This window comes from Macadamia integrifolia, unplaced genomic scaffold (genome assembly GCF_013358625.1).
Source record: "Macadamia integrifolia cultivar HAES 741 unplaced genomic scaffold, SCU_Mint_v3 scaffold_138A, whole genome shotgun sequence".
Lineage (NCBI taxonomy): Eukaryota > Viridiplantae > Streptophyta > Magnoliopsida > Proteales > Proteaceae > Macadamia > Macadamia integrifolia.
The window spans coordinates 200,340-211,923 of NW_024870622.1; the positions used below are offsets into that span (position 1 = coordinate 200,340).

The following is an 11,584-nucleotide window of genomic DNA, read 5'->3' on the forward strand; positions in this document are numbered from 1 at the left end:
CCCCCCCCCCTCTCTCTCTCTCTCTCTCTCTCTCTCTCCCCTCTCTATTTTAGAATCCAGTTTTCCTTACCTTTTGTGTTTGGATCCATGTAGATAGCCGACCTCATTAAGTTGGGATAAGGCTTAGTTTTTTTTTTTTGTTGTTTTTTATAAGCTTTATGTGCACAAGTTTGTTATTCTAGTTTAGATACTAAGGGCCATTTGATAACGTTTCAAGAAACGCGTTTCTGCCGTTTCTGTTTCTAGAAACAGCAGAAACGGAGCAAAAAGCGTTTGATAAAACTGTTTCGTTTCACTTATTTTTAGAAATAGAAACAGAAATTTTTACTTATTTATGATTCAAGAAACGACCCAGGGGAAACAAGTTGAACTTGTTTCGCCGTTTCTGGAAACGACTTGTGGCAATTCTTTCACTGGTTACCATCGACTTCTAAAAACATGACTTATCAAACACCTTCAATTCCGTTTCTATTTCTAGAAACGGAAATTTATGTTTCTGCCATTTCTTGAAACAGAAATGGCAGAAACGTTATCAAACGGACCCTAAATGTAGCATGACTGTTCTTGTGTGGAAGGCATTGCCCAGTTGTAACTAATGGATTTTATACAACCACCATGACCATCTCTCAGGAGTCTTGAACTCTTTCAACTTCATCACCATTACCATTCACAAATTGGTTTTGATCTGGTTAACTTCACCACCATTTCAACTCCGAATTCTTTTTGCTTACGTGCTTAGGGCCCGTTTGATAACGCTTCTACTGTTTCTGTTTCAAGAAACGGCAGAAACATAAATTTCCGTTTTTGGGAACAGAAACAGAATTTTGGGTGTTTGATAAACTTTGTTTCTTGAAACTCTTATTAGCGGCCATACGAGTCTCTATGCATGTGGTTAAACCCAGGTTTTTGGTTCAACACCGACATTCAAAACAAACACCAGAGTTCGATTGTTATCACGGGTGAAGGAAATGGATTCATTCAATACGAGGATATCGGCAGTGATGAGAACACAGTCGTTATTGAAAAGGAAACCAGCTTTGGGATCAAGAATTGTGGAAGAGGTTTACTACATGAAAAGGAAACCAGCTTCGTTCGCCGACTTCGACTCCATCCTCTGCGTGTCCTTCCCATTCTTCCACCTCTTTCCCGAAACAAACCCTAGATTTCCCGATTCGAAGCCCCAAATTGTCCCGCAAAGCCAACTTCCTTCCCCCTATTTGCGCCGTTGCCGTACCAGAGAAAGTAGAGAAGATTGGAAACGAGCTCAAAAACCTAACCCTAGAAGAAGCTTGCAGCCTCGTTGACTGGTTACAGGAAGAGCTCGGTGTCTCCGCTGCTGCCTTCGCACCGGCGGCTGTTGCCGTAGCGCCTGGTGCCGTTGCCGATGCGGGACCAGCCGTCGTTGAGGAGCAAACGGAGTTCGATGTTCTTATCGAGGAAGTGCCGAGTAACGCGAGGATTGCAACGATTAAGGTCGTGAGAGCACTTACGAATATGGCGTTGAAGGAAGCGAAGGAGTTGATTGAAGGATTACCGAAGAAATTCAAGGAGGGAACCTCAGAGGAAGGGGGGTGTCGATCTTCGAATGAACATGATAAATTTTCATAGATTTTTAAGTTGGTGTGTCGGTCGATCGTGGAATTGTGCCCCTTTTTTGTTTCGAGAAACAAGCGAAACAAGTAAAACTTGTTTCGTCATTCATGTTTCTTGAAGCATAAATTGTTATAAATTTCAATTTATGTTTCAAGAAACAAGTGGAACAGAACACTTTTACCAAACGGTATTTATGCCGTTTCTGTGTTTCTGAGAACAAGAAAACACAGAAACACGTTTCTGGTTACGTTATCAAACGGGCCCTTAGATGATCCCCTTCTTAGCCTAGGGTCTGGGGTCCTATTTTACCTCTTAATGACATCTTTTGAACTATCCAAAAAAATTTGGTGTCGACTTCTTTTTTGGGGTGTAATTAGTTTCTAGAAGTTATTCTTTAAATATATATATATATATATATCCTTTCATTGTCTACTGCACTTCATATTGGTTATCTGTGAAGTAAAGCAGAGCTAGCTTAGTCTACATAATTTGCATGAAATTTTATAGTCAAGTCATGCTTTAAATTTGTAAGTTGATGTCATGTTATGCATGCTCGGTGGATTGTCAGGGTAATTTCTTTAAATACTAAAAAATCATTTAATTTATGTACCTTAATCCTTGGTCAAATTGCAGTATGAAAAAGGACAGTCTATTTTCTCTGAAACGATTGAGAGGCTAAAGGATGCAATGTTAGTATCTACTCTTACAAAAACAACTGAAATGATGTTCGGACGTTCGTCTCCTCGGGCAAACAATGGTGATTGTGCTGCTCCAACTGTTGCTGAAGCCAAAGCGCCGGTAGCTAAAAAGAGGAAGAATGCAAAATCTAGGGGAAGGAACTGACTCTCACCAATCCCATGCAACTGGCTATCCACTTTCATGTTGTCGAAAAGTTGTTCTTAATTTGTATTTGGCATGAACTACTTTAGTGTGTTTGTACAGTTCTGCTATCATAGACTCCTAACAAGCAGAACTTCCAGTCACAATCTTTATATTTTCGTTTACACATCAGTTTAGATGCCAATGTTCCAGTACCATCGTTACCCTGGGCATATAAAATTGCGAAGAATCAACCTCTATGACATGAATCTTGCGCAGCACCAGGAATTGTGCTAGTTATTGGGAACGGAGAATACCCACTTGGCAAATAAATCTGGACTCGATTGATCTATTTCTTCCCAAAATCAGTCAAATTCAGACCTCAAACGTTCACAATTCAGGCTCTACTACAGAGAGCACACAATAACCAACTTTGTTCATTACCAAGGGCCCCTATGACATGAATCTTGCACGGCACCAGGCATTATGCTAGCTATTGGCAAATAAAAATCTGGAATTGATCTATTTCTTCCCAAAATCAATCAAATACAGACCACAAAAACCTTCCATTTAGGCTATACAGAGAACACACAATAACCAACTTTGTTCATTACTAAGGGGCCCCTCATGCTGCAAGTAGCCCCCTGAATGGAAAGTTTGAGGTCTGTATTTGAGTCTAGAGTCGCTAGACTCTTGAAAGGAATTTGGTTTCTCTTAGCATATTTATCCATTTTTGCATTATTAGTCCACTTCTACGAGATCTAAGACCAATAACTTTTTTTTTTCTTATGAGGAGCACAAGGAAAATGTCACCGATGTGTTTGATGGTCTGATCTATAAACAAAATGCCTAGGAAGCACCATCGTTGAGGAATGAGTTTAACAACAGGGGGTCCATTCAACAGCTAACCCAGTGTTCAATATGAATGAATTTCAAATTTCAGCAAAAATGTGACCAAAAGGGCTCATTTTTTAATAGTAACCTTCAAAGCATCAACCACCGATGAATTTCAAGTTTACGACTTGTCTCAAATAAAATTCAATTCCTAATCAAAATTGATATCAGAAAAAAGGGTGATTCAATGTCTACTGTGCTTCTTCAGAGTTGCACTCATCGAGAGATGTTGAGAACCCAAATATATCAGTTCCAGGCGTTTGAGGTCTATTATCACCATAACCACCAGTATGGTCAGTTGCCTCCTCTGCAGTTGGTGGTGGAGGAGATGAAAAATCCAAGCACATCCCATGTATGACTTTATCGAAAGAGGCTGAGAGATCTTGAGAAGTCTGTTGGTGGTACTCCACTAGCTGGTGAAGGCACTGGTTCTCCCTCCTCAGGTTTGCATTCTCATTGGCTAACCTGGATTTTTCAGCAAGCAATGCCTCCAATTGAAGTCTCACCTATGAATTGTTCAAGGTCAGAACTACATTACTGCAAAGGAGATAAATTTATGGTGATTCAAATTATAGTTACTTGAAAGTAAATTGGAAATTAGGAAGGCATGGTAAGGGTCTTCTAAACTGTGTTTAGAAATTGGTCCTCTGATCCTTTTGGGAGCAAGTCATGTATCAGTACTAAAACACAGTCAGAGATAAAAATTAAGCCAAGGATTACCAGATCATCTTCTTCATGTCTAATTCCTTTCCCAAATCCATCACGTAGCCGACAGTTCTCTTCCTCAAGCAGGGAATTTCTCTCTTGCACAAAACATAACTCTGATCTTATTGACTTTAACTCTATTGCCAATGAAGCTGCTTTGCTCGCCATGGAAACTGCAAGCTGAGGAAAAAGGAAACAGTTAGAAACCTAGATACATGTACTGAAACTAATCAAATTGAAGCATTGAACAGAAACGAAAATCTTACATTTCTAGCTTTCTTTAGCTTGCTGCTTTTTGGGTTTTGCTCATTTCCCTTTTGCTCATGTTCTCCCTGGTCATCGGATGACTCAAGAGAGTTGCACTTCCTCTTCATTTTTCTCTTCCTTCCTTCATTTTCTTCTTCTTTTTCTTCTTCTTTTTCTTCTTCTTCTTCTCCAACCCCTGCCTTCTCCTGAGCACTGTGCATTAATTCAGTCAAAGAAGGTTTGGAGAGGTCTTTGGCTCCCTGTCATACAAAACAGAGCAATCTTGAGAGGTAAGATCAAGCTGTAATTTAGCTTAATATCAAGGAGGGAAAATACTTCCCAGTTTCAACAGAGCTTCAAATCTATGGTACCAGAAAAAACCCTAACAACAAAGACTAATTCAAAGGATCACCGAAACCTGAACCGAGATGAAAATCGAAATACAAAATTCAGAAGAACCCTAAAGCCTACCTGCAGAGCGGTGTCTAAAGTGCTTGTAAGATGAGATAAAGAAGAGGCAATCGAGTCAAATCCTCTGATTAGAAGTAAACAGTCGTTGTTCAAGTGTTTACCATGTTCAGACTCTCCAATAGCCTACAGAAACCCAAACAGAGCCAGTTCATCAATATTTTTTTTTCCACAAATAAAAAAGAAATTGGGGGAGCAGTGATTGAGAAAAGCAAAAACACAAGTTCTCACATCAGGTGCTTGAGGATCGAGATTCAGGTTAGGGCAACTACAACAAATCAGACCATTTGGCTTTCGATTCTCCAGGAGGGTATCAACCCGTGTGCGTAGAGAACTCCAATAACGTTCCTCTGAAGAAGGGCTTAGTAGAGGAGAAGATACCATCAACATAGAGAGCTTCTGCAATCATCAAATCAAACAAATTAACGAACTCAGAGATTTTGCTTAAAAAATGCAATTTCATCTAGTAGAAGGGTACGTTACCTTGTTGCATGCAGGAGATGAGGTATCCAAGGAAACCGCCATGCGAGATCTCTGAGAGTTGCAGAGAGAGAGAGAGAGAGAGAGAGAGAGGAAAGTGTAACGGCTAGTTGAGGAGCCTAGAGGAAAAGTTTAAATAGAAGCGCCGATCTCTCTCAAGTCTCAACGTTCCAATCTGAAGTCTTAAAACTCCTTAGTCATTTATAACTCATTGTTTTGACGATAAATAACCCGACACGGTGGCCAGGTAGAATTCGTTGGCATTAGTAAATGACGAAAGTACCCTTCCCATCCGTAATTTGTGACTTTGATATATTGGACGGCCTGTCTCCGTGGGAGGGGAGTAGATCATAGATCCTTATTACGAATTCAATCCAGCGGTTGTGAGGGATTGGTCTCGGCATCTTTGCTTGTGCCGGCTTTATGGAATCAGGATCAAGTTGAATTGAAGTGTTTTTTCAACTTCCCAAATTACCCGGGCACTTTAACGGTAATTTCTAGTTTCATATATAAATGGGATTAGTGGCTTTAGCTTTGGATCAAAATTATTGGTTCTCATACAACCTGAAGTTGAAGCAGCAGAGATTGCTGCTTTTCTTCTCCGTCTTCTCTGCTTCCCTCCTCTCCAACCTTGTAATCTGATTCTATATCAGTCATATGGGGGTTGATCCCACATCTCTTTCAAAATAGATTTGGTGTAGATGATATGGTCTTGGGTTTCCTCATCTTGTAAGCCGTTTGTGGGGTTGAGTTCTCCTACATTTTTATCAGTGATATCAAAGCAACTGATTCTCGTTTCCAAACGGAGACCCTAGAGCAGAGTGGTGCCCCTTAGAAAGGGCTTTCATTACTGCAGGGTGGAGAATTCTGACAACCCTTCAACACAGTTTCTGTAAAGTTCCTTTTCATTATCTGGGTTACTACTGCCTTAGATTTTGAGAAGAAAAAAAAATTTGGGCCATTTTGTGATACACTGATAGGGGTTTAAAATTTTCAGGAGATTGATGGGGATGGGGGTAGGATGGTGTGGGGAAAGCCAGCCTGAGGTCTTTACCCTTCGGAATTTGGTGACATGTATTCATATAGTAATGTTACTTTTCTTGAATTCTTGGGAATCCTTACACGGAATATTCTAAGAATTTGAATTTGAGATGTTCAAGTTGTTGTTTAACATTAGAAAATTTATACTTTTTCAGAGGATTGCTTTAGCAAACTTCTTTTTGTTACTTACTCAGGAGAGAATGGAGGAAATTAACTTGGTTGTTTTATTTCTGTTCTGATATGTGAAACAGGGTCAATAAATTTATGTCCTTGACAAATCAGTTTTTAAAAATCTCTAGCAAGAATAGGTTGTGTAATATAGATCTCAGAAAGAAAATAATGGAAAGCTGAAAAATTATTATTTTTTAAACACCCATTAGTGAAGATGGCTTCTGTTTGTTGTAAGAGATTGTATTCATTATATGAATTACTAGTAATCACAGATTTTATATTCAATTAATCATTCATGTTAATTCTTCTGCAAAGTTTGATATCTCAGTAGAAAGTCCAGAAAAATAAAGTAGGCTTGAATGGCAGATTCAATATACTAAGGGCCTGTTTGATAACATTTTAAGAAATGCGTTTCTGCCATTTCTGTGTCCAAAAGCGACAGAAATAGAACAAAAAGTGTTTGATAGAACTGTTTCGTTTCACTTGTTTTCAAAAATAGAAATTGAAATTTCTACCTATTTATGGTTCAATAAACAACCCAGGAGAAACAATACTGTTTCTGGAAACGACTCATGGCCATTCTTTCGCTGGTTATTATCGACTTCCAGAAACATGACTTATCAAACACCTTCAATTCCGTTACTGTTTTTAGAAACGGAAATTTATATTTCTGTCGTTTCTTGAAACAAAAACGGCAGAAACGTTATCAAACGGACCCTAAGGTTTGACTTTTATTAGTTGTAAGGGGATTAATTTAGCTTACCTGATGGCATAGGATTCTCTGGATAGACACTTACATAAAGTTTCCCTATTTCCTATTTCCTCTGTCTTCTTCCTTTCCTTGTTCTCCTTTTTTGATGTGACTGTGTAGACATCCAAATACACACATAGAGGCCTCTTACTTTTTGAACTGACAAAAATTTCGGCTTCACAGTGTTACTCCTTCCTCGTTGTCTTCTTCTTCTTTTTTTTTTTTTAATTTTAAGGTAACTTGTATGTATTACGGAAAAAGAAAAAGAAAAATATAAAAATACATATTAAGGAAACCCCTACAACCTTCTTTGGGTAAACCAAAAGAAAGTTGAGAGATCCCTAAATCAAACAGGGCAAACCATATAGCACAGTTCATGTAAAATGAAAAGCTTTAACAATTACGAAAATATGCTATGAAATAGTTAAGAAGCCCAATCACAGGAGCAAAGAAAGTACGGGGCACTTTTCATGCGATGACTCTTCTGTAGAAAGCTTCTCACTACTGGATGGTCAGGTTTCTAAAAACTGTAGCGCCACCGTCCTCATTCGACTTTGGTGCTTCATCTGAAAAATCCAAATGTATACCCTCTATATTATCAGCTTGATGGGTCACCTCCACACTATGGTTTAACTCAACTTGGTCTATCACCTCCTTACTATGATTTAACTCTGTTTCTTCCTCTAAAGAAATAATGGAATCTACAAGATTCTCAGCTTTCTTGAAATAAGTCGCATCTGCTACACATTTGGGAGTCAAATCTGCAATCAATCTACTATTATCCTCTCCATCTGCCATGTCAAAATTGTCTCTTTTAGGAATATTCTCCACCAGATTTTTGGAGGAAGGCAAAATCGTTGTCAAATGATTAGTATAAGAGATTTCCTTGGCTGAGTCACCTCCCTTTTGCTTAATAAAGTATGTTGACTTTGCCACCTCATCATCCACCCGCCCTTCAATGTCAAGAGAACCCTGGATAAGGTTCAAATTGGAGATAATATCTCATCCCTTGATGCGTTCCATGACCTCAGACATTTTTTCATTAGAATTCGATTTCTTACTAACTTTGTCCTCCAAATTAGGAGAAAAAATAGGGATTGATTGGCCTTCAATCCTATTCGGTTCATTAGAAGAAATAAAATTCAAATCCTATGCTTGGTCCCCTAATTTTTCTCCATCACACTCTTTATTTTCCTCCAAAGAGGGAGCCAAAGTATCTTGATGAGGAAATTCCTCCACATTTAAAAATCTCTCCATCAATACCCCATTATTCACGTCATTGATACATGGAATAATTGCCAACTCACCTTCCTCCAAATCCCCCTCCCTATTAGCTAGCGAAGTATCCTTATTGCAGACCAAAATAATCTCCTCCTCAATTGCCAACACATTTGAGTAAACCAAATTGAAACCCAAATCCACCTTAGCAATATACTGACCTTCCTAAACTTCTTCCTCATAAATCTCATCCTCCTCATCCTCAGCTATGGACTCTTTTGAAATTGAAGTTGGCACCTCTTCGATCAACCCTTCAAGGAGAGAGAAAGCATTAACATGGGTAAATGATTCCTCTCTAATTGGAATCTTTTTACCCCTAAATCTGCAATTAATGAATCCTTCCTTGTCTACTCCCTTTTTTTCAAAATTCAAACTTGAATTTGAACTTTGGATAATTGTAGGGCCAAATTTCTTATTCAGGTCATTACTCTTGTGCAAAGAAAGTCCACCATTCTCAGCCGACAATGTAGGCTCTCCACCATTTTCCTTCTTTCTCCAAACTGGTTTTGTTTTTTGATTTTGTTGAACCACCGAAGCTCCACCACAATGTTCCATCGCAGAAAGAGCATACTTATATTTAGTTTTTGAGCCTTCAAGAGATCTTCGAACTACGAACTTTTGGTGATCTTCTAACGTAATATGTTAGCTAAATAACTAGGATGAGTCATGTCAATTGACATTCTCCTTAGGCTGTGTTTGGTACCACAGAAAAGAAAAGCGTACAGATTCTTGTACGGTTTTCTCCCCCCTTTTAAATATCGTCGTGTTTGGCTAACATACAAGGATAAGAATATTCTTAAATTTGAGTTTCAAAATTGTCTTGAATTCTGTGAAATTTTCACCCACAACCAATTTTTTTTTTCCTCTTGCGAGGACGAGATAAGTTGTATAGAAGAGAAAACTTTGTTATTTTGCTCTTTCTCTAGCTCTGTCTCCCTCTCCAGGGCCAAAAACATTGCAGACATTGCATCGAGGAGGCTTCCAATCATAACTAATCTCTTGATAAAAATGTGACATTCTTCATCCTTAATAGCTACAATAGATGGTAGTTCTTCAGAAACCGTAACTTCAACACACAACCTTGCAAAAGATAATCTCTCTAATGTCTTAGTCCTCACATCTGAAGAAATTGGACGCCCAATAACACTCCCAATAGCACTTAATGTCTCTAGTTCTGCAGAAATAGTAACTTTAACACACAACATTGCAAAAGATAATCTCTCCAATGTTTTAGCCCTCACATTTGAAGAAATTGGACGCCCAATAACACTCCTGATAGCATTTAATGTCTCTAGAGACCAGAATTGAAAGGGAAGATTGGGTAAAGTAATTCACACCAGAATAGAGGTTAAAGTTATCTGCCCCAATGATACCTCTTTGCTCCAAGAGAGAACAAGGCTTACGCTGAACATACCACGGGCCTCCTCCCAAGATTTTATCTTTATCCTCTTGCAAGTTAAACCAGAAGATGAACACACCACTTTCAAGCAGATTTATCTCAACATTTTCTGAAATCTTCCACTTCTTGAGGAGAAACTCCTTAGTGTAATGAAAAGGTGGTCTCTTCCCTATGAAATGCCCTATAAGAGCATTTTTCCATCTTCTAATCTATCCTTTAACAGCTTTAGCAGGTCAATTAGCAACCTTTTGGTCACCCACCATAACCAGATCAATGAACTTGAGTTCAAAACCCTCCTTATTCTTCCATACATTTGATTAGAATAAAGAAGCAAAAGGAATTCCATTGACAGAAGAAACTCCTTCCTTCTCACCACCAGTAGCCACACCTCCTTGCATCACATAGCCCTCACTAGAATCATCTCTAGAAGGCTGCAAAGCCGACATGTATGGAGAAGAAGGACCAATAGTCGAAGCTATTGGCCATGCATTCCCACCATGACCGGATCAATGGTGCTTGGACAAAGAGTTAGAACTTGTTATCATGTGAAACTCATTGAACCTTCACTTCGATCCAGTGATCGGATCATAGTGTTACTCCTGCATGTAAATCTCTTATCATCAAGTCTTCCCAATCCCAAACCTCAAAACATAGGCCTGTTGCTGATTGGGCCAAGATTGGTGGTGTCAAGAAATTTCTATAAATCTGAAGTGCATGAATTTATAAGTCAGATTCAGATGATTGTATCATTCCAAACATGCTCAATATATTCACATCAACAATACTCAGAAGGCTTTAAGATGGTTTGTCTTGACTGTGAAACCTTAACTTGAAAGATTGTCCTGGATATCATTCTACAAAAGGATACTCTGTTAACTCTCATACTATAATTTGGTGGATTCTTGAAACCTTTCTCTTTGTAATTAATGAAACAGACTTTTGGAAACTGTCATCTCTTTGTAGTGGAAGCAAATGAAAATGTTGAAATATTTCAAAACAAAAATTGTTGGAAGATGTCTATTCTCTGTCCCACAAAGATTAGCATTGTTTGAGTTTTTCATTGTCCCAAATTGGTTGTCCATTTTAAAAACCAAGCTATGAAGTTTATTGAATTCCCCATGGTACCCCTAGCATGGATCTTTCAGTTAATAAGGTATACCAAATTGTATATTCAATCAACTTAACTATTGGGGATACAATGCCTTTAATTCCATCTGTGGAAAAACTGGGCCAAAATTCCGGAGGGCCGTAGGCTTGGAGGAATCAGCCCACCCTGTGTTAATCATCGTTACTGGTAGGATCTCGATGAACCAGCAGGTCTACTTGGGGTTTAGGGGCGGCAGGCCCCCTAGGAAAATTTTCTAAGGCTTTATTAGTATTTCTATAATTTTCCCATATTGGGGTTCGCTATATATTTGTAGAGAGGTTTTCGTTCTTTATGAGCAAGTTGAGATAGGTGTGAGGACGAGCTCTGTAACCCTATTATCCATTATAGTGAAGCAAAATCTCATCTCACTAAGAATATAGGTAATCTTTCCAAACCTCGTAAATATGTATGTATTGTATGATTGATTGTTCTCGTTTTCCCATTCTTTTTTGCATCATTTTAAGGTTGCGTTTCTACATTTAACATCATCTAGAGGTTAATTAACTAAACCATTTAGTTGTATAGAAAGTGAAAATTTTACTTTTTGGTATTCCACAAATAGGTTTGTCATTGATAAATTATGACTTGCCTT

At 38.5% G+C, this 11,584-nt stretch overlaps 3 protein-coding genes across 4 annotated transcripts in view; 2 read left to right on the forward strand and 1 right to left on the reverse strand.

Moving 5' to 3' along the window:
• The window catches only part of LOC122070895, a 5,149-nt gene extending 2,522 nt beyond the window's left edge, over positions 1 to 2,627 (forward strand). For both annotated transcript variants that reach the window (XM_042635125.1, XM_042635124.1), the window contains one exon: positions 2,227 to 2,627. In XM_042635125.1, coding sequence (XP_042491059.1) covers positions 2,227 to 2,436 — 210 coding nt within the window. In that variant the 3' untranslated portion in view covers positions 2,437 to 2,627. The remainder of the gene's footprint in view (positions 1 to 2,226) is intronic.
• On the forward strand, positions 969 to 1,777 carry LOC122070883 (50S ribosomal protein L12, chloroplastic-like). The gene is made up of 2 exons (XM_042635112.1): positions 969 to 998; positions 1,087 to 1,777. Exons 1-2 carry the CDS (start codon positions 969 to 971, stop codon positions 1,606 to 1,608), a joined length of 552 nt encoding a protein of 183 aa, XP_042491046.1. The 3' UTR covers positions 1,609 to 1,777.
• Positions 2,628 to 3,304: 677 nt separating the features above from the next.
• On the reverse strand, positions 3,305 to 5,380 carry LOC122070894. Its single transcript, XM_042635123.1, has 6 exons — positions 5,209 to 5,380; positions 4,957 to 5,124; positions 4,729 to 4,851; positions 4,278 to 4,517; positions 4,027 to 4,191; positions 3,305 to 3,812 (listed from the first exon to the last, which is right to left on the reverse strand). Exons 1-6 carry the CDS (start codon positions 5,248 to 5,250, stop codon positions 3,498 to 3,500), a joined length of 1,053 nt encoding a protein of 350 aa, XP_042491057.1. The 5' UTR covers positions 5,251 to 5,380; the 3' UTR covers positions 3,305 to 3,497.
• Positions 5,381 to 11,584: the final 6,204 nt, after the last annotated feature.

Excerpts from the sequence above, each read along its gene's own strand:
- LOC122070883 (XM_042635112.1), top strand. The coding sequence starts at position 969 with ATGGATTCATTCAATACGAGGATATCGGCA. Across the intron at positions 999-1,086 it reads TCAATACGAGGATATCGGCA|CTTCGTTCGCCGACTTCGAC; the intron begins GTGATGAGAACA and ends AAAGGAAACCAG.
- LOC122070894 (XM_042635123.1), bottom strand. The coding sequence starts at position 5,250 with ATGGCGGTTTCCTTGGATACCTCATCTCCTGCATGCAACAAG. Across the intron at positions 5,125-5,208 it reads CATCTCCTGCATGCAACAAG|AAGCTCTCTATGTTGATGGT; the intron begins GTAACGTACCCT and ends TGATGATTGCAG. Across the intron at positions 4,852-4,956 it reads TCGATCCTCAAGCACCTGAT|GCTATTGGAGAGTCTGAACA; the intron begins GTGAGAACTTGT and ends GGGTTTCTGTAG.